The sequence below is a fragment of the Manis javanica genome, chromosome 9 (assembly GCF_040802235.1).
Source record: "Manis javanica isolate MJ-LG chromosome 9, MJ_LKY, whole genome shotgun sequence".
NCBI classification, from domain to species: Eukaryota; Metazoa; Chordata; class Mammalia; order Pholidota; family Manidae; genus Manis; species Manis javanica.
Window position 1 is genome coordinate 12061962 of NC_133164.1, and position 22190 is coordinate 12084151.

Consider the following 22190-nt stretch of genomic DNA (forward strand, 5'->3'; position numbering starts at 1 on the left):
CTCTTTGAAAACTCATATTGGAAAATAGGAATTTTCTTCAATTTCTCATAGTTTTGATATAAAATCCCCACCCTTCATGCTGATTTTACACTTAAGCCCTTCTGCTGTGTGGCCATTGTAAAGAATGATGATTCATATGCACAGTATTTTCTGTAAAACTGTGATACTATATGGTCTGGGTATGCGGTGTGTTTAGACCCTAATAATTTTTTTTTTTAGTTTTTGCTTCATATCTCTTTATTGTGTGTTCATGTTATCATTCAGTTAATATTCGCTAAGGTGGTCAGGAAGTCTAATGAGAGAATTAGCTTGTACTTTCAAACTTGTTTCTAAAGTTTAAAGGTAAATATTTAAAAATGTATAATAAATTATTATTTGTTAACTTGCATTTATAATTCAAAGTGTGTTCCCATCAAAAGTAATTCTGTTCACAAGGTATAATAGCAAACAGTTTCAGATTCAGGGAACATTTAAGTGTCCATGTTAAAGAGAAAAAGGTATAATATTCTAATAAAGCAGTTAAAACATTCATAATAAATCCAAATGCACAAATAAAGCTACACTATCAATGCAAATTGTGGTCTCTGGAGTTTGAGCTCTAGGTTCGTTTCTAACTCCATACCTTTGCCAAGGACAGGGAGTTTGCCCTGGGTGACCCAATCCACTAAATGTCAAGCTTAAAAGCCAAGATTTTAATGCATTCTAACAAAAATACTTATTCTTTGGCAATGCTTGGATCCTACTTTGTGCAATTAGTAGGCAAAATGTTTACTTATAAAACTGCCAAGAATCTTTGTTTAGAAGATAACCAGTAAAAAGTCTTTATGGTCAGGATCAGCTAATATTTCTGCACACTGGGATCCAATTCCCAATAAAAGTCTCATTTCTACCAGTATGATTTCATACCCCATTATGTTAGAATTCATACTTGTTGATATTTTTCCCTTGAAGTGGGAGCTCCTGCAGTTTCAGTACATTTTCAATACATCCATTCAAATAGTTTCTCCCATGAAATACATGTGACTATAATTTATTAAAACATACAGATGTGCATGGAATTGATAAAAATAGAGAAATAAGACATTTATATTAAATATTTTTACTAAGTAGAAACTCAAAACTTCAGATAAGATCATTCTTTGTTTCTTAAAAATTCCTAGGAATTTAAAATTAATAGGGAAAAATAACATTCCTTATCTCATGTATTGATAGACATATGAAAAAAATGAGAATGATTTTATACATAACTATTACCAAAGTACTTTGAATAATCATTGCAAGAAGTTAATACTCAAATTCTTCAGATGGTTATAATTTCATTTTTAGATTTAGATATTTGATTATTAAATAGGAGTTACTCTATTTCATTCCTTAGCTTCAGTGCTGCCTGTAAGGTTTCCAAATAAGAATAAGCCTTCCACATAAGAATATGACATCAAATTGTGTTCTGTTTTTCTTTTTTCCCTTTACTTTAGCAAGATATGGAAGAAAATTTGCAGTTTCTTAAATTGATATATAAGAATATATATTTTAGAATATATTCACATTCTTGCTTACTAACTGAAACCAAAATGCCATATAGAATGAAATTCCTAATCACCTGGAGAGGTAAGCATTCTACAGAGCCCAGCAATAGGCAAATCTGTGTTACAGTAATTAGTTACAACAATGCTTGGACTTGTATTTGATAGAGATGTTATGACCACCTAGGTTTAATTGAACTGTAAATCAGCCTTGAAGTTAACTAAAAGCATTAACTAGACTCACCCAAAATGTTTTTCCCCTCTGCCCTAGCCTATACGTGATCCATTATGTGGATAAAAACAAATAAAAATGCCTTCTGGTACTCTCGAACTCTCAGCTGTTACTGCTGGCTGGCACCTAGGCTAGAAAACTCTGGTCATATAGCCTAGGCTGTATCTTTGGCTATCTTGGGGACTACGTATGTGGTGTAAAAGAATGAATTACGTTCCTAGGAGCTGGTAAGAGATTTGATCTTAGAAGGTAGGAAAGCATTCGGTGTTTCATTTTTTTGGTGGTAGCATTTTTCTTAAAAATATCATTTGATTATTAATTTTTTTTTCTGAGAAATACAGCTTGCTGGTATAGTCTGAATGAGGTGTACTCTAGGATGACATACATTTTGGAAATAGAGAAAGAGCAGGAATCCGGATGAGGAGCAGTTACCAGCTCAGTGCCTCTGAACAACTATTGCCTGTTCGATCACCTCTTGTGACGTTAGAAGACAGATAACGTAATAGGCCCCAGGGCCCAGGGGGAGGTCGGAAAGTTCCAGCTGGAAGGATTCCCTCTGCCAGGAAGAGGAGCGCCAAGGAGTGTGTCGGGAGGATGGGTGTGGAGAAGCCATTTTGAGGGAAAGAGGGATCTTCTGTTTAGTTTTCAATATGGCTTTTCTTTGGTCAGATTATATTTTTAATTCACACCAAAGAAATATAATTTGAAATAAGATAGTTGGCACATTTTGTTTGTTTCTCTGTTGCCTCTCCTCAGAGATTTCCTCCCATACCAATTCTATATGGGCATATAAGACAAGCCCTATACATAAAATGTTCAATTGCTTTTGCAATTTTGGTGGCTAGAATCAAAAGCTTGAGAAGGTGCCTGAATATTTCAATATAGGTACGAAACATATTAAACATTCCTAAAAGAACAGGTTTATACATGACCCTAGAACATGGGCTATGAATCTGATGTTGGCCCTAATCCTGAGGTTGCCCATTTAAAAAAAAAAATGGTTAAGTAAACTTCAGTTCCCCAAAGTGACCTCCTCAGACAGCTGTCAGTGGCATTCTTCATGCCGTGCACGCATCAAAGCTGAGCTGAAACCTAAAGCTCCTTTCTCAACTGCCAGGCGCTGCATCCTCTGTTTTCTCGGAAGGGCCACTGAAAACTCTGCTGGGGTCTGCCAGGGGATGTGTAGGTCAGAGAAGCAGCCACCACACTGGATCCCACGTCAGTCCCCTCTCTGAAGCATCGGTGTTGTTTTTGTTTGAATTTTAATAGATGCTTCCTTGATTTTCCAGGAGGCTCTGAGAAATTTTTACCCGAGCCTTAGAAGCTAGGTCAGTATTGCCAGTCATATTTTGCAACATGGAAAAGATAGTACAAACAGTTATAACTGGCTTGCACGACGTTCAAAGTACTTGTGCCAACCAGCATGAGCTTAGAGATGTTAGCTCACTCTGCTTGTTGGCATGGGAGACCCTCCAGGGTGTGGTGACAGGGTGTTTGGACCGGGGTTAACAGTGATTCCAAAAAACACATCTGTACCTCCATGGTGCCAGTGGAGGTCAGTGCAGAAGAACCCCCCTGAGAGCCTGGGAATCACAGAAAGGTGGGGCCCAGAGCACACACAGCATGGAGCACTGTGTGGGAGGCAGCAGTGACTGTCTGGAGGAGCCAGGTGGGCAGAAATTGCTGAGAGGCTGTGGGGCTGTCAGGCCTCTCCCCAGGATGCCTTTGCTTGGGTGTCCAACTGCATCCTACCCTAGGCCTCCCGAAGACAGATGCAGCAGACATGACTCTTTACAGCAACACAAGCCCCTACTCAGGCACTGGTCAACTGCTCAGCTTCTAAGGGACCCTGGCAAGCTACATGATAGGAAAGAAACCAAATACATTGAACATCATGTACTATTCATCTCTCTGATAGAGTAGTTTCTCAGACAACTATTTTTTTTATATAACAGAGAACCAAGACAAAGAAGGGATTAAGTAATTAAAATAAGGTTCTGGCCAATCTTGAACTGAAAGCATTATTTTCAATTCCTTCCACTAAAAGAAGAACATGCAAAAATGAGAATAGCTGATGTCCACAAAATTGACAATTCTATTTTTAAAACAAGGACACACTTGATCTCTGATCACGAGTTGCATTCATACATCTTTAGTGGACCCTCTAGTTACAGCAAGAGTATCTGTGATGCAGAAATATCAGGCGGCTACAAAAGCGTCTACTTATCAATGAGCATCTCTTCCAGGTATTTGGAGTTAAGAACCTGGTGATTCTGCTTAATCTGCTTCCTTAAATTACTCCCATATGAACCCAGTACATGATTAATCTAATATTTATTTATTGAAGACAAAACCTGAATGGCCCCAAAGAACATTAAATGGGTTATTTTCCCATCAAATGTGTTATGAGCAGCCATTAATTGTCTCCACATCCTCAGCCAAGTGCCGACCATTGTCTCAGTGCAATGGCAGTCAAGTTTATTAAAAAGAGGACTGGGTTAGGTACTGACTAAATACTAAGCCTACAAAGGTCAGGCAGGGAGTGTGGCAGATGGAAGGGTCTGTGCCTAGAAACAATGGAGCAGCAGCTCCTCAGCTCTAGCCAGTTGCTACTTCCAGAAACCTGGGCTCTACACTGCTTGACCTTTCCATTTTCCAAAAGAAGTTGGAAATTCAGCAGCTAATTCACATTATAGAAACAACTCTGTGGGGGTCACATATATTTTGGGCTGCATGCAGCTATGAGCTGCTGCTTTGCATCTTCTTGGAGCCTTACGTTCTTGGAGGAGATACTCACTGAGCCTGGATTTCTGGCTTCTTGAGACAGGTAGCCTAGGTGGTAGGCAACACTGAAGGAGGCAGGAGGCAGCACTGCTGGGGCAGATCAGGAGAGGAGGTCTAATGGTGAGTGAACCCTGCAACTTCTGGACATGTGGCTTTTAACCAAACAGGGTACTTAACTAGCAGGCACCCTCTATCTATGAAGAAAATAGTGTCTCTCCCTTGACTGATTCACCAGATATGAAATATACATGTTGGCTTGTCTCTAAGATGATGATGGATTTAGGCTGGGCCCTCCATGTGCCCTTTCCCCTTGGTGCACACAAGAAGAAGTGCTGACCGGAGTCAGCATTTTGGTTGCAGTTGGTGAAAGCAAAACCAACAAGTGCACTTGGTTAAAAGCAAAATAGTCTGTGCAGAGGCTGAAATACTCAACTTGAGTGCGTCACTACCATAAACGCAGCAGCTGAACTACTGGCCCCCATGCAAGAGGGTGCAAACGAAGACAATTCAATGTAGGATTTCCTCACTGCCTCCGAGGTACCAAGTAGTAATACTTTTGAGGTTTCTTACACTGTGGTTGATCTTCAGGAACTGAACATATGAATAACTTTGGCAACTGTGAACATCTAGATGACTTCTAGAAATATTCACACTTCTTATATGAATGTGTTTATTGCAAAGATTCAGGGATGTCAGATGAGTTATGTTTAAAAATCTTAGCTCAATTTTAAATTCAGTAAGAACTCTTACTGCTCAGTTTAATTGATAGAAAAATATTACCAAGAAAAGACAAACTGTTCTTATGGATTCAAACCACAACACAATCAGAAATAAATAACAATGGATGTTTTAGTTAAATCCTCCAGTGAATAGCCATCCTATACTGTCTTTGTGATGTCGGGTTTGAAGAGGTATATAAAATACACCTTTTAAATATCTGTGTGGCCTTGCTGAAATCGGAAGCAATCTCAGTAGACCTAGATACCTCTAGCACAAGCGCTTGGTGGACATTTCCAAACAGGGATGTGCTGCATTGACTGGGTCCACAGCAAAACTCAGCTTCAAAAACACAGGCTCTGTCTCAGTCATCTTTATACTGCTAGTGTCTGGGACAGGGCTGGGCATATCGGAAGCTCTTACTAGCTGTTGTTTGCATAGAGGGCTGAATAAATAAGTATTTACTGAGGACATAATGCTCCACACACCTTCTCCATGGCAGCCACTACTGTGTGAAATACCCCAGTTTTGTCTGAGAGGCAAAACTTGTGAAGTATTTTGGTTGAAGCAAACTATATACAGAGGCAGGGGGACATCTGTACATTTGTGGCTGGAAAATAATTCTGTACTTATGGCACAGATTACAACATTGGCATTGGCAGAAGACCAACAGACCACTCACAAGCAAGATATAACAATGCAGGCAGGAAAAGAACCCTTTGGCCAAGATATAGCTCTGCACCTTTTCAGGGCAGTTAAGAATTCAGAAATATCCAAGAAAAATAAACATTCCTCCCTATTCCCCCACTCCCTGTTATATATAGATAGAAGGAAAAGTATCCCAGGCCGGGGCAGAATCACTCACTCAGGATTGAAACATGGCCAATAAACAAAAATACCACCTCAAGAAAACTTGTAGACTTGGTAGATTTCTTAGAAATCTTTCTCTATGGTTCCAAGGCTCTGCTTCCTCAGAAGTAACTAAAGAAGGAATATTTCAATGTCTCCTTAAAAAAAACTTACATTAATTTAAAATTAGAAAATTGAGTGAAATTTCCTAGAAATGTGGCATCCCCCCTCCTCCAGACTGCGTACTGTTTAATATTCTCTCCATCCTTCTCCTGGTGCTCCACACACCTTCTCCATGGCAGCCACTGCTGTGTGAAATACCCCAGTTTTGTCTGAGAGGCAAAACTTGTCAAGTATTTTGGTTGAAGCAAACTATATACAGAGGCAAGGGGACCTCTGTACATTTGTGGCTGGAAAATAATTCTGTACTTATGGCACAGATTACAAAATCCAAAAGCAAATGTCTTTGATCTCTGGTGAACATACATCAGAGTAATTTTAATGATACATGTTAATAAATGAACAGTTTCAAGAACTTTGGCCTATTTCATGACTATCTGTAACCTTTAACTGTATAAAAAGTACAACGGTAACTAGTGGTAATATGAAAAGACACTTTGAAAAGTAATCATATTTATTATTTCAGGGGAATATTGTTCTGAGGGATGGTAGGGTCTTATGCCATATTTGAATTGTTTTTAAAAAGGGTTTTTCTTTATACAGAAATGACATAAACTGGGATTGTGAGAGAAAATTCTCAAATATAACCCATCAGTTTTACTCTTGAGAAAACAACCTGAGGTCAGTTGGCATGTCCACAGCGTTTACATTCATAGCTCTAATTCCTCCATTTTCAATGACATATCATTTTTATGACTCTATGATATTTGGACAAAAATATTTTTTAGATATCCTTTCTAATACATGCACAATCACCATGTAAAAACATTAATAATTGAGTTTTTGCATGAAAGGCAAACACTGGCCTCACTGAAGTTTACTGCCCAGGGTCACACTGACAATTTATAGTATCTGGATAAAATACATACATGGAAATTCTTCATTTGAATAACATGCCACTCCTCCCATGAATCCATGTCACATATGGAAAAATCTAGACTTGGTGAGGCTTTGATCGTGACCCCCCTTCTCTACACCAGCCCCAGCTCCAGTCAACCCCAACTCCCCTTAGGAAATTCTGAGGATCATTTCTGTTGCTTTTTATGGTTAGATGGGAATCAGGTCACTGAAAATCCGTATGTCATCCACTGGTGACTTCTTATCCATAGGATATAAATGAGGAAGAAGGAAAAGACATAGGAGAATAGATTTTTTTCTTCATCCTGCTTTGCCCTGATGGTATAGTAGTGTCTCAACAAAATGCATTCTGGAGTGTTGTGCACTTGTTCAGGATGAGAGGAGCTCTGCATATACCAGGGAAGGTCAGACCAGACCAAACCCAAGACTGGAAGGGCCACTAAACAGCCGGGAAGAAAGAAGTAGGCAGATCAAGCCATAGCATCCAAGGGAAATGGGAAAGTGGGCGCTGTGAACATGTCTGGTAGTCACCCAGGAATGGGTCCCAGCTTTCACCTTCCTATTTATCACCTACATTCTTGACTTCATGCTGTACATCCATTCTTACTCCATGAACCTTCCCCAAAGAACATTTCAATCATAGAATTCACCAGGGATGATGGTTCCTCTACCTCAGCAGGTGGAGAAGGTGAAAGACTTTCCTATCACACAGTTCTGGGTTTGAGTTAGGCATAGGATTTTGGCATGTTCCTTGAATCCCAAAGACACAGAAATATCTAGACTTGGTCTCTTCCCATGCTAGCACAGTATTGTCCTTGAGCAATGTCATGAGTTACATGAACTATTGTAGGCGAACCTGGTGACCTAACCATCAAGTCTGTTTCTGTCTCTACCCGAATGTTATTTAAGAGGCAAGCCAAAGAGTTTTGAGGAAATACTTTTAAAATTACAGACTGTTTGCATATTAGGGAGAGCTCAATTTCTCTACTGTATCAAGTAACAATAATATTTGGGCTACACTATTTAAGAAAATATCCCAAAATATTATAGAAAGATCACAAAATATTTTTCTAAAAAAATTATATGTCGAATATATAGCAAGTGAGGCTATCTGGGATTAAATAAGCTGCTCACATCTGAGGCTATTCATTGAAGGTGACCTCTGGACATGAAGGCAGAATCTAAGAAAACTTTTTTTTATACCTTCAAAAACACTTTATGCATCAACAGAAAAGAAATTTCAAAAGCACTTATTTATACCTACTCTTTTTCAATATAGGGTTTTGCTCCCGGTAATAAACTGGAGATTCAGGCCAAGAAAAACCATAGAAAACAAGATCCTGTTGGATTCAACATAAAGTCCCAAATCCTGCTCAATGCTCTGCTTTTGTATCCACTACCATTATGTTGGACTTAGAATCCTGGGCACATTTTGGCTGTAGTATTTATTTTAACAGTGGAGCAGAATGTATAATTCAGTCTTTAAGAATTGGCTTTTAAGACACTAAAGGCAGAAAAGTAACCAAATGCTACGATTCAGTAAAAGGAGCAGTAAGATTAATGTTACGTAGAGGACATGAAGTATGTCTGTGTGTTTCTAATTACCTTGCCCCATTCTCAAGTGGGTGGGATGACACTGCCATCTAACAATTTCCAGGAAAAGTTTTTTTTCCTATTTCTTTGCTTGTGTGTTTGTGTATGTGTGTCAGAAAGACAGAGAAAGATAGAAAGATTAACAAAACTACTCAACTGTGTGTAAAATCATGGTGCAAAGGAAACATCAAGAAGAGTCCTGGAGTGGGATTTCAGGAGGCTTCTCTGTGCCACCGACCAGCTCTGTGACCCTTCTGAGCCTTGGTTTCTCACTCTGCTTGTACCACACTGGCACCTCTGCAGTGTGGTGGGTAGGTGAACCAAGCTACCATCTGCCCTCCCTAATAACTCACAGGAAGTACCAAAATATCCTGGTATAATAGATGGCAAAATGGAAACCAAAGGAAGAAAATATATAAAGAAAGCAAGCTCCTCCGTTCTCTTTTATTTATTACTAACCGTCCTCCCTCAGAGCTCAGTGGCTAAGTGCATTCTTCCAGCTTTTCTGCTTTTTGAGAGGATCCTTATTATATGGCAGTTACTTTGACTATTTGCCTGTGGTTTACTGCCTGCCCCCCTTACTATGTAAGAGCCATGAGAACAAGGGCTCTTTTTGTTCAATACTTGTATTCCCAGAATTCTGAATTTTACATGACACATAGTGGGCTCTTTATAAGCATTTGTTAAGAAAAGGTATGAAGATGTGTTGCCACCCAGTAAACAGTGGGCTTTTGTTATGGCCTGGTGTCTCAGAGCAGACCCAGCTTCTAATAGACATGGTTCTTTGTGGAAGACTTTGCATTTGCACTCAGTTACCTACTTTATGAAAACAACTCTAAAGGAAAAATGGCAATGATAAAGAACATTTAATGTGAGAAGAATAATTTTACCCTATGAATTTAATAAAACAAAACCTAAGTACAGTTAGACATCTTCCTTTCTAGCCCTAATCCCTTCTTTGGAGAAATGTCTATTCAGATCCTTTGCCCAATTTAAAAAATCATGGTAAAATGGGCATGGCATAAAATGTGCCATTTTAACTATTTTTATGTGAATAGTACTGGGGTGTTAAGTACACTCACACTGCTGTGCGGCCTTCACCACCATCCATCTCCAGAACTCTTCATTATTCCAAACTTAATTCAGTCCCCATTAAACACTAATTCCCCATGCCCCTTTCTGCCAACAGTTGATACTTTCTTCCTTCTTTCCCTCTCTTCCGCTCTTCTTTTTATCCTTCCCATTTTTGGCTTCAAAATGGGATCCCTGGCTCTTCCTTTTTAGTTGTTTGTTGTTTGTGTGTTTGTGTCTGTGCGTCAGAAAGAGAGAGAAGAGGGAGAGAGAGAGGAGAGAGATGAACAAAGGGACTCCTAAGATCCCTGGCTCCTCCTGTTTGCATGCCTGAACCTTCATTAAACCCCTTGGCTTGCTTTCTAATTTAGCCCCATGGCTTCATTTACAACTAAATTAACCTTCTAGTTGCTCTGTTCACAGTTACCTCCTCCAGGCTGCCTAAAACACTAAACCTGAGATTGATGTGAAAGTAAGGTTCTGTGGAGGTAGTGGAGAAGAGTATCTGTCTTTTTAAATTCTCATTGTTTAAAAAAATTAAAAAATGGAAGTTCTGGATGAGAGGACTTGTCTTGGTAGACTCTTTTCTGCCGGAAGTCACTGGCCAGCTTCCTGCCCCGCGAAGCGTGAAGTGGAGCCCTGATCCATCTGCTTTCTAGCTCTTGTCTGCTGCACTGAAATTTGAGTTTCTCTGTCGGTCTCATCAACCAATAATATTTTCAGATGACTTCTGATACTGAACTTGGACTTTGAAAAGGTTTGCTTCTACTAGGACTTTCTTTTTAAATGGTTAAAACTTTTTAAACCAATAGTTAAACTCAAAAGTTACAAGTTTTTGAGGAACCATATAAAGAGGATCATCCCAATCCTACATTATCTATAAACCGATCACATTCAAATATGGTAGAGACCTAAGAGAATGGGATTTGGAGGCGGGCTAACCTGAGTTCTGAAACTGTCCAGTCACTTCTGACTTGCTTGAATCTTAAGTGAGTTACTCTTTAAGATTTGCTCTCCTCTGGAAAATTGGTAAGACACTTCAACAGTTCTGTTGAGTATTAACTGAAAAAATGTATATAAAGTCTCTGATACGAAATAGTGCTTTTTGATCAATGTTGGTTCCCTTCCCTTAGTCTATTTAAGATTCATAATCCTAAATAAAAGTTGGTGTTAGCTTCTATTTAATAGGCATTCAAATAATAATATGTACATTTAAATATTATATGATCTGTATGGCATTCCATATATGTTTGATTTTGATGAGATTAAATTAAAAAAACAGTGTCAGATACACTTATTTCCCTTTCTGTATATGTGTATCCTGACATGTCACTGCCAACGAAATAAATCTAGGCTGAATTTCCCTATTGAGTTATGAAAGTCTTGACTGTCATTCATATTAGTCATTTTTCAAACTAAAATCTTTTATTATAAACGCATCAGCAGCCAGCAGCATGTGATGATCAGCGTCCACTGCAGCAGACCCGGTCCACACCCAGCTTCTAGCCTGCTAGGTGTGTCACCACGGGTAAAGGGTTCAACACTTTTACTCTTAGCACTCCTTATCTCTACAATGGGAATCAAACACTGTCCCTGACTCATAAGTTGTTGAGAGGATTAGATAATGTAGTTAATGAATGCCTGGTGGTAATAAGCATATGCTGCTGGTTACATGGTAATATTTTACCTATTTTAATTTCATAGGTACAGCTAAAACACACGAATATTTGGACAAGAGATAGCATTAAGTAATAATACTTAGGTCACTGTGCTTAAAGCAAACTACTCATTATGGACACTTACATACCCAGTCTTGTCTAATTAAAATCTGGACTTCAATTCTCAAGCCTTCACCTCTTCTCACATGGGTCCCACATACACAGCAGAAAGAACAGGGGGACTTATGAGCTTATGTTAAAAAAACAAAACAAAACTCTTAAACATCTTTCTCCAAGGCAAAAGAATACAGTGGAGTTTTCATTCTTTACACACTCCTTAGGTTTCCCTATTTTAACTTCTTTCCTTGTTCAAGGCCATCTTCAATGTTGCAGGGGTCAGAGAAGAGCAAAGAAAACGCGGTGAACAATGGAATTGATTCAAGCATCCCTTTTCTCCGGAATCCTCATGACTGCCGTGACTCTATGGCCCTTTCAAATATTCGGGTATAACAATGACAGCTGTTGAAACAATGACTAACGGAAGGGCTATGAAATTATTACTGGAAAAATATTAGGAGAAAAAGAAGGAATCAGGTTTAACATCCTTGGTAGTACTTTGGGGCCCCTTACGTGATCATTTAAAGTACTTCTGCAGGAAGTTGGTGTGGTTAAAGGGAAAGAGCACTGGGGGGCAGGACACAGATAATTGGGTCCCGGTCCTGGTTTTTATTATTTACGTGATGTGGGTAAGCCACCTTATCAATCTGGCTCCTATTCCAATTTGTAATGTAACTGGCATCATCATTTTCCTTTTATGGTATTGTAGAGGTATGGAATGATCATGGTAGTTCTGCTCTTATGATTTATTGCCTTTCATAACTTTGATGTAGTTGATGTAAGTCTTGGGTCAGACATGCAATGCCTTATGTAACCATGACTATAGGAAGATGGGTGACATTTTACAATGATTAGCTTAATGATACTGTTAATTACAGCACAGTGGTTAATACTGAAGAGCGCCTATATTTGATTACAGGAAGCTCATCAACATAAGCTCTGAGATCTTTGAAAACTCCAGAGCAAGAGGAGTGATGATAAGAATAATATAATTTGATTACCAAAACTAAAAACTGACAGATCCAAAGCTCCAGCATATTGTACCTGGTGCCGAGGCATGACAGATGCTAGATGCCAGAATACCTATAAACCAGTATCAGAAAGTACCAGTCAACAAAGTTGTCCCTTTACAGTAAAAATAAAAGTGAAGATGTGTTGACAAGAAGCATTTCCTCTATGTAAGTCACTGGGAGAGATGTCTTGGAGAGGCTGACGTGGGGAGGAGGAAGTCAGTGAGATCCAGAAACTACAGAAGCTGGAGAAGATCCTCAGGGAGGAAAGGATCCAAATGCCTTCCAGAATGTTCCTGATTCTTAATTGTTCACCCTCCCCAATATTTTCTCTTGCTGTCTCCCAGCTTCATGGCTCCATCAGTGAAGTAGCTTCCCCCTCATCCCCATGCGTTCAGCCATTCCAGCGTGCAGGCCCACACGTTCCCCCGGATGCTGCTGCCCCACCTCCACTCACATTTCTCTGTCCCGCTTCACCCTGCCACCCAGGGCCCCTGGTGACCTTGCCCTTCCTCACCTACTCACCTGAATTTTCCGGTCCCACCCAAACGCACCCTCCCCTTCACTCTCAGGCTCTCTGCATGAGGCCTGAGGCATGTCATGGTCATGCAGCCCCTGGGAGCCACTATGTCCCCACTCAGATCTGATGTACCAATAGCTGCCTGCTCTGCCTCTATCATGAGATAAAGTCTGAGACTTATTCTGAAACCCCTGTCTGAACCCCACAGGCTGTTGGGGATGAGTGCAGGATAAGGGGCAAGCACTGACTGAAGGGTCAAATAGACTTGAGGGCAAATGCAGGCTCTACTACACATTCATCTGTGGCCAAATCTGAGCCTTGATTTCATCACATGTAAAACTGGACACTAGGACCCACTGACCAAGTGTGAGAGCACCTGTAAAGCATCAGGTGGCTTATTTTCTAAGAGTCAGTTCCTTTCCTCCCCACCTCTCCTGCTTACCACCAGCCCTGCCTGTTCATTATCTGTCTAATCCCCACATATCCCACAAGCCCCACCTTCCCAGCCAGTTTAGGAATAAGGCCTTGCTGCAGAGCTTACTTCCTCTGCTGTAATATTTGAGTTTTGACTGTTCTGGTTTGTGTGTGACATTCCCTGATTGCTTCATTAGTCATGAAGTAAACTCCCAGGTATCTTTAGCACCTCTCCACAATGGTAGCCTCTGGAAGGATCAATAGACTCAGACAGATCTGGGGAGCCTCTGCCTCCAGCAATGTGGCCCAGAGGGAATGCTAGAAGGGGCTGGGAGCGAGTCCTAATGCTAACTGCTTTTGACACGTGGTGGCTCATATCCCAGAAGTAAGGGAACAGTCAGGTTAGCTGGCTGTCCTGCCTTCTTACCAGGAAGCAGGGAGGATGTCTCTTCTCCCCATCTACCCACAGGAAGGCTGGCAACTTCCCCAAACAGGAAGGTAGAAGTGTGAGAAGGCAGGCAGCACTGGCAGGACTTGGGAGATAAATGGCTGTGAATCAACATTTTACTCTGTTCCTAGTGACTTTTATGAAGAATGAGACCCTGTTCATCTTTCAACCCATGTAAACAGATCTGAATTCCTGCATTGCAGCTGGTCTCTCTTTCCTTACAAATCTAGGGCTGGAAATAAACACACATTTTATACAGCAGAATTGTACATTCATTCTGCTCAGAAGAGAAAACCTGAAATTAGAAAAACTGAGCATAATTTTATTACTGCCAACAAAAGCCAAAATACTACTGGGAATATGATTTTTCAATCTAAAGAGATTCCCCCTAAATTCCATCAGGATGCAAAAGAGGGTGGGATTTGAGATACAATAAAGAGGACAGTCCGCCAGGCAGTTAAGTTCCTCATAAGGACCATTGACATTTTCTCTTCAGCTGCACAGAATTGGAACTGATATTATGTCTTTAGGTGCTATATACAAAAGAATTCTACTCAAGTTTCTCACCATGAGGTGTAAATTATTCATGAAAAATGAAAATGTACTAGATTGCAACACTTACATAACTTAGCCTTTCCTTAGGAAATCTTCAGTACATTTATTAACAACCTCATGGTTGTCCTGCGACACAGCTGCTTCTGAGGCAGGAAAATCAAGGGTCTGTTGTCTTCTTATTTTCCAATTTCTTGAAGAGAAAAAATAATCTGCCTCTATTTGGACCCCATAGATCCAAGTCTACCTAAGACAGAGTACTCTCCCCAGATAGAGTACTTCTCCTCTAAAAAATTCTGACCACACTAACAAGTCTGTGTTCTAATGCCCTTGCCATGTCACGCCATGGAACGTAGACTGAGACTGCAAAGCAACTTTAACTACTAGTATTAACTGAATGCAGATACTGCAATTTTTATACTTTTGTTTTTTTATCTGAAGAGATACAGCAGGGTCCAATCAATCCCCACCCCCTACGCATACGCACGTGCACGCGCGCGCGCGCACACACACACACACACTCTTACTCCTACCTCCACAAAATATTTGATGTGGTAATTCTGCATCAACTGAAACAACCAGATCCATTACTGAAATGGAACTGCCTCACCTTCCTAGATTTCTTGGTTAGTATTAGCTCACTTACATATCCAAGAATGTACATGCTAATCGTTTAGAAGTTGTGTTCACATTTGTATGTAGTTAGAATATCAGCAGAAGTGAAAGGGGGCTAAACGCCTTCAGCAGTCTAACGCTGATAGATGTCTCAGCCTCAAGACGCGTCACAAGGGCTGGCTTCTGACACCTGCTGTCTCAGCCGTTCTGGAGCACAACCCACTTGGGGCCCAGCTGCTTTCTGGAACCTGTTCCTGGGGACCAGCAAACTGTGAGGAGCATTTCATAGGTTGATCACCCATACAGAGAGGCCACCCCTCTCCGGTGTATTTCAGGAGCGGCATCTGACAGGAGTATAGTCCTCTCCCACTGGGGCTCTGCAGAACCAACATTTTTCTTGTGAAAAAACACAGGCTCCAAATGGGTCAAATGGGGAATAGTGGGGAATGTTTAATGCCTCCTACCTTTGTCTGAATATAATCCTGACAGATGGCTTTGAATAATAGATGCTTTATAAAACTCTTTGAGAGGAGAGTTTAAGTAAAACACTACCTCACCTTTCTAGATTTCTTGGCTAGTATTAGCTAATTTACATATCCAAGAATGTATATACTAATTGTTTTGAGGTTGTGTTCACATTTGTGAGAAATAAGTAAAATTTGATAGTTTTAGGCTTCTCTCTTCCCCTCTAGTAATTTGTAGCAGGCCAGATAAAGCATAATAGATGAATCTGGTTGCATGTAATTATTTTATTTTTCTGACAAGATACTGTTGAAATCGATTATTATATATATTAAACGTATATCAGACATGTCTGGAAATCCATATCTGGATTTTCAGACTGATCAAATATTCCAATAAATAGAGGGTTATGTGTGCATGATATATTACCTAACTTTCAATAAACTCTTCCAAAGGCCAACTTTCTGTTGAATGGGTTTAATCTTTTGGGGACAGTTAACATAGTGCCAAAAATATACTTTGTTTTGACCAGCTTTAAAGGTACTAATGAGTTGCTCCATAGAAAGATTCCAGTATCTGCTGTGTAAGAATTTTTCTTTCTGGCGTAGACTCATGACCTAGAATGGATGAGATGAATGGTTCCCTCACTGTTCACATAGCTCCATGTGGAAACATGGACCACATGTACTCACTCCAAATCTGGAGGGGCTCTTTCTTCTGAGCAAAGGCTGGGAATTCTTTGCACTTTTGTGGCTCATTTAGGTCTCATTTAGGTAGGAAGCGGGAAGCCGCAGGTTAGGGGTAAGTACGCTGGAGACATCTGACCGGTGAGCATGTCCAACCGCTGTCCTTGGGATTAAATTCCCATCCTACAGAGGAGACTTCCTGTGGTTAACCTTTCACGTTAGCCCCAATTTCTTTTTCTGCCATGTGACATTTCTTTGGACAAGTATTGCCATAGTATGAAATAGTTTTTATGTATCTTTTTGGCTAAAAGTAGCTTTTCTGATGTAACAGGCAAAGGCAAGATGAAGGCCATTTGCCAGCTGCTACCACCCAAGGTTAGGCTCTTGTTAAATCCTCACAATGGTCTCCGCAGACTCTGCTGCCTTGACTCCATCTGCTCATTCTTCCCTAGAGTTCTGTTCTGTCACTGTCCTGAATGAAAACCCTTTAGTGACCCCAAAATGGGACAAACCCTATAACTTGGCATTGAAGGTCCTGCACAATTGGAACCAAGCCTATGCGGCAGCTCTTCCTACAAACTGATGCTCTGACCAACTCACCAATCCCATTAGTAGTTCTTCCCTGCTGAACTTGGCACTCCCACGTGGCTATATATGTGCTTGAAGTCCATGTAAAATTGAGAGGGTAGAAAAGGCATGTCTGGTTGCAGGGTTTCAGGGAAGGGCTCAGAGTATAAACTGTATTTTAACTGGGTTTTCAAGGATGTTATTAGGTAAACTGAATAATCTCTGTTAAATAAACAATGAAACTATGACTTAAAATATATTTACCTGGAAATTATTTTCTTCCCTTTTGAAGTAGAATGTAGTTTTGAAATAAAAAATAATAAAGCAATGACAGCATTGAGTACTATAATTCAAGTTACAGGAATTTCATCTGGACTTTCATTCTCTTAAATAACATTTCCTATAATATGAAAAAAACCAGGTAATCCATATGCTAAGCTGTTGATCACTTTTCAAATGTATAGTCTGAGATTGAATTTGTTTCAATATAGGCATCTAAATATTTATACATTCTGACCATTAGTTAGTAGGCTGAAATTGACTGTTTTACATGGTATTCTCATTTTCGTTTCTAATTTCCCTTGTACCAGGCCATTTGTGAGATGATAAGCTGAGGCTAGGAGTAAAGTCTAGGGCAATGATTCACACCAAAAAAAGCCCGTGAACCTGTTCACTAGGACTAATGACGAATTCTCTTTTCTTCTTACCTTCTTTTATTACTTGTATAGAAATTCCCAACTTCCAGTCTACTCACTGATAATACCACATAGAATATTAATACATGGCTATGGACTGTAATTAATATATACAGACTATCTGGTCTCTAAACATGACCCGGCTGTCACACAGCTGGCCTGGAGCTCTGCTCCAGTCTGGCTCACCTCCCCGGCTCAGGTTTCACTTCTTTTGAGCTGCATTAGCAAGACTCCCTCCCTTTCCCCTATGGCAGCAGAGTTTACTGTTGTTGGGTCTCACTCAGAAGATAGTTTTATTTGTGGGAGAAGTGACTTTTCTGTATTTTAATTATGAGAGAGGTAGTGTAGCATGGTAGTTAAGAGAAGGGCCTCTGGAGACAAACTCCTGGGTTGAAATCCCAGCAAGATCGTTTATCAGTTGTTTAACTTTGACTAAGGTAGTTAACCTTAGTTTCACTTTTACCATCTATAAAATGAGGATAGCAATAGTCATACTTATCCCATAAGACTATTGTAAGGATTAAGTTATCTATGTATCCTCTCTCATATAAACTATAATATATGATATGATATATAATATATATTTCATATGAGAGAGAAACCACTTTGAATAGCAGCTTGTACATAACAAAAGTTTGTAAATAATAGTATTATTAGGTATAATTTATATATTAAGGCCTAAAGACCTTGACTGAAACAGTAAATAGTTGTTGGTAAATTGTTTATGTATCTACTCCCAGAGGTGAAAAACCAAAACAATGATTTTATATTTCCCTTAAGTATTTGGATCTTGTCTTCATTTAATTTCAAACTACAAGTCCAAGTTCAGTTAAAACTGCTCACTGCTGGCACGTTGATGTAGCCCTGAGGATAAATTCCTAGACTGGTTGCTCGTTCATCTTGCTCACCACGGGGTTACATGTAAAGGAGCCCTGGAGTCTACTCCAGGAGTCTACCTGGGTCTGCCATGGCATGTTTTGGTCTACCTTTCTTCTTCGATGAATGACTTGTATCTAATTACAAATACCTGTGAGATTTGAACTATTTGAACTGACAGTCTAAACTGATCAAATAAACTGAAAAACTGTCAAAATCCTGCCACTTCTTGTGTTAATGAGATACTCGATGAGGGATGAGAAGGCAGGATGCTTATCATTCACTGAACTCCGAGATCATCAGCACCACCTCCTATTCTGTTTGTGTTTGTCTTTGTTCTGTTTGTGTTTGTCTTTGTTCTGTTTGTGTTTGCCTTTATAATCTCATACTTTGGCCCAGCCTAATGGCTAAGGAAGGAACCATCAGTTTGTTGAATCTCACAGCTGGAAGGGACTTTAGGGGTGATCCAGTTCTTGTGCTTCATGAATGAGGAAACCGAGGTTCACTCTGCTTAAATGACTTATAATTCACATGGTATGATTCAGTTTGAGTTGAAAGGGTGAAATCTTAATAAGATGCTAACTTGTCATTTCACAGTCATCAACAATTCCTGACTTCTCAATTCTTCTCAAAAGAACTTACACGTTCTTTTGTAGCTGCTCTGCTCTGTGAAGCTTAAAAATACATAAAGAATGTCATACCTAAGATGAACGTTTACTACTGTTTCTTTTTTCTGTAGTTTTCATGTGCAAGCAGACCTTCATCAAGAGCTACTAAAGAATTTCTCTTCCTCATCATTGAAGTGCAGTCCAGCAACTGTTATGCCTACTAACTGCAAAATGTAGAAATTAGGCTTCTTGAAGCTACTATCAGGTACTCTCTAGTTAAATTTCTTTGGACTTCATTGAAGTTAAATTTGTTAGATCCTTTACCAATCGCATTCTCTTATAAAGTGATATTTTTTAGATTCTGAATATTCCATGCTTCCTATCCATGTTGCATTATACACATACATAAACTGACACATACGTATGTAATCTCTCATTTCTTCTTGCAAATGGAGCCAAAATATCACTTGGCTGGAAAAATATTTATGATACACGATCAAGTATTTATTATAATAACGGAATTTTATCCTGAAACTCCAAAGTACTTCTTTATCTTAACTTCCTTTCCATTCCTAGGAAAGATATCTCTGTATTATAAGTACTTAACTAGACATGACGGTAAAATTCCATTGTAACAAATACTGCTATATTATATGTCAAACTTGTTTTCTTATGAAGGGACTTTGTAACAAAAATTGTCTCAAAAATCACAAAAACATGGTTCAAGAAGGCAGGACTTAGACATAAAAGAAACAGATATTCAACTTCCCTGTTAAGACTAAGAGGCACTTTGAATCTAGTAATGGAAGGAGGCATGTGTCTCTCCCTTCTCCTATCCCATCATTGTTTTTTAATCTTCCCGGCTAAGAAATGTGTTTGCTCTTCTTTGTTATGTCTGCTGGGGGAGCTGAGCTGGCTTTCCTCAGAGCTAAGTTGGCATTTTGAGGTGGTGGGCGAAGAGCTGAAAAATTATCAGTCGTTTGTATCTGCCACTGAGCATGCACTTGGCCTCCCCTCCCTCTCTCATCCTTTCCTGGTTTTTCATAACTCGGAGGGCTCTGTAGGAGCTGTCATGGGATTTGCCTTTCATTCCCTTGTTCAAGTGCACTCATGCCTCTCTTTTCAGGGAGGAAACCTATAACACTGGAATCACTTGTCCACTTGAACATGGAAAGAAAGTGTGAATCAGCCCTTCCCACCTGCACAATGCAGTTTGGAATCTACTGTTTATGCGCTGACATGATCTTCCCCAATAGCTTCCATTAGCTCGGACCTTCCCTCCAGCCTACTCCCATATTTCTTTTCATCTTTTATCAGGATAGTTGATTTTATTTAAAAAAAAAACAACTGAACAAAACCAAAATTGCTCTTCTATGAAGGAAGGACATGCACGATAAAGTGTATTTCTAGCTGAGGTGAGAATTTATGCTCACTCATCCTCACGCACATCTCCTGTGACCAGGACCACATGTTCGCAAGTTGGCTGGGGAGAGTCAGCCTGTGACTGCAGAGTGGGAGACAGCCAATCGGACCTCACTGAGAAGTAGTACATTCACGGTCTCACTGGCACATGCATCACACCAACAGTTAAACATCCCTAATCAGTTATATCCAGCCTTTGTGAACTCGGTGCCTGGTTCTCCTCTTACAATATGGCCTGGCTCCTACTCCAGCATTTGAACAGATTGTAGAGTGGGAACCGGGGGGTCTGAGAGCACGTATGACCGAGGTGACGTGTTAACAAGAACCATTCAGACCGTAAATGTGACAAAGGGAAAAAGGGGAGACTTTTCTAAGAGGAGAATTTTTTTTTCCCACCGCAGATGACAGGGTCTGAAAGAACCAAATCAAAATACAGACAGTTCTGAAGCACCCACAGGCAAGCTTTTAACAATTTTTCTGCGGCAATTCACAAACCACTGGATACGTAACGCTGTACTCAAAGAAATTTAAGCCTGTCAGGTTAATTACACAATCATATTAGGTACGAAAACAAAACAGTGCAACACAAAACATAGCTACATCATTATTTGCAGTAAATGTTAACTCTAAATAAGTGCAACCTGTCCATAAATGCTTGCTATAAACTAATCAAAAAAAATAAAAAAATTTGATGGATAAACATGAAAAAAAAATTCTCACCGAGAATTTTTTTTTTAAATATCAGCACTCATTTAGAGTTCGGGATTTGTGAAAGAAAGCTTTAAAAGGAGCAAACCTGATTGGCTGCGGCTGTTGCTGCGAAGGGGACACTTGTTGCAGGAGTTGTTGCTGCAGAGACAGTGGCTGACGTAGCGCTGTGCATCATGGGTACTTTCAGGAGGGGAACCATGGGAGCAATGAACAGGAGGGTGTAGCATTATGGTAATAGAAGTGGCATTTGGCATGGTGAATATCAGAGCAGCAAGCCATCATGGGTTAAACCAGCAGATGGCATGCAATCACAATGCAAAGCAAGGAAGCATGGGAGAGAAATAAAAAAGGGAAAATAGCTTATTACAAGTACAATTAAAGGAAGTTTTAAAACATAATCAGTGATTCCCAGAAAGACCAAAGCAGATTACTTTGGTTGATGTATTTATAAACATTTTACTTCTAACAAACAGATCTTGCTTGATTCAGAGCCTGTGGCGTGTGCAATAATGGTTGCTCCTGAAACTGTGAGATGTTAATGTCCAATGAAGTAAGAATATTCATTTTTAATCGTCATTCTTAAACACTGAGGCTCACTATGGAGGGCTAATTTGGGATATGGTATTATTTGTAATTAACTGTGGTTAAATTGAAAATGTTTTTGGTCTATTTGGGTGGGGTTGCATATTTGAACTGGAATTGCTGGAGGCTGTGGGATATTCGGGTTAATAAATGGTAGAGCAAAACTCACAGCCTTGACATAAATTCCAACAGTTATTGTGAAATAGCCAAATTTGGACAATATTTATTTTTCTTTACTCTAAATAGAACTGGTCCATATGTCCTGAAGACAGGCTTTTGTACCAAGACATTGAGATGTGTGGGGTAACTACATACTATTAAAATTCAACATCTGCTAAGCTACAAATACTCATCATAAATCAATCAACACTTAAAAGGGATAATATAGCAAGGCAGTTCAGACATTTGTTTTCAAAATACATCCATGTATAATTTTTAAA

The 22190-nt window shown here is 39.7% G+C and overlaps 1 protein-coding gene and 1 long non-coding RNA gene across 10 annotated transcripts in view; one reads left to right on the top strand and one right to left on the bottom strand.

The window, feature by feature from the left end:
* LOC108385862 (uncharacterized) overlaps positions 1-21247 on the top strand; it is a 67532-nt gene extending 46285 nt beyond the window's left edge. For both annotated transcript variants that reach the window (XR_012120995.1, XR_012120994.1), the window contains exon 3: positions 19167-21247. This is a non-coding gene — a long non-coding RNA (uncharacterized lncRNA). The remainder of the gene's footprint in view (positions 1-19166) is intronic.
* Positions 1-22190, bottom strand: part of MBNL2 (muscleblind like splicing regulator 2) — a 149749-nt gene that overhangs the window by 2823 nt on the left and 124736 nt on the right. For 4 of the 8 annotated variants that reach the window (XM_017643456.3, XM_017643460.3, XM_017643457.3 and 1 more), the window contains 2 exons: positions 21254-21348; positions 69-19259 (listed from right to left, as the gene is read on the bottom strand). The exons of 2 other annotated variants lie outside the window; for them this stretch is intronic. In XM_017643456.3, coding sequence (XP_017498945.3) covers positions 19191-19259; positions 21254-21348 — 164 coding nt within the window. In that variant the 3' untranslated portion in view covers positions 69-19190. Of the gene's footprint in view, positions 1-68; positions 19260-21253; positions 21349-22190 lie in introns of those variants that run through there. 2 more of the 8 variants (XM_017643459.3, XM_017643462.3) reach the window with 1 other exon arrangement.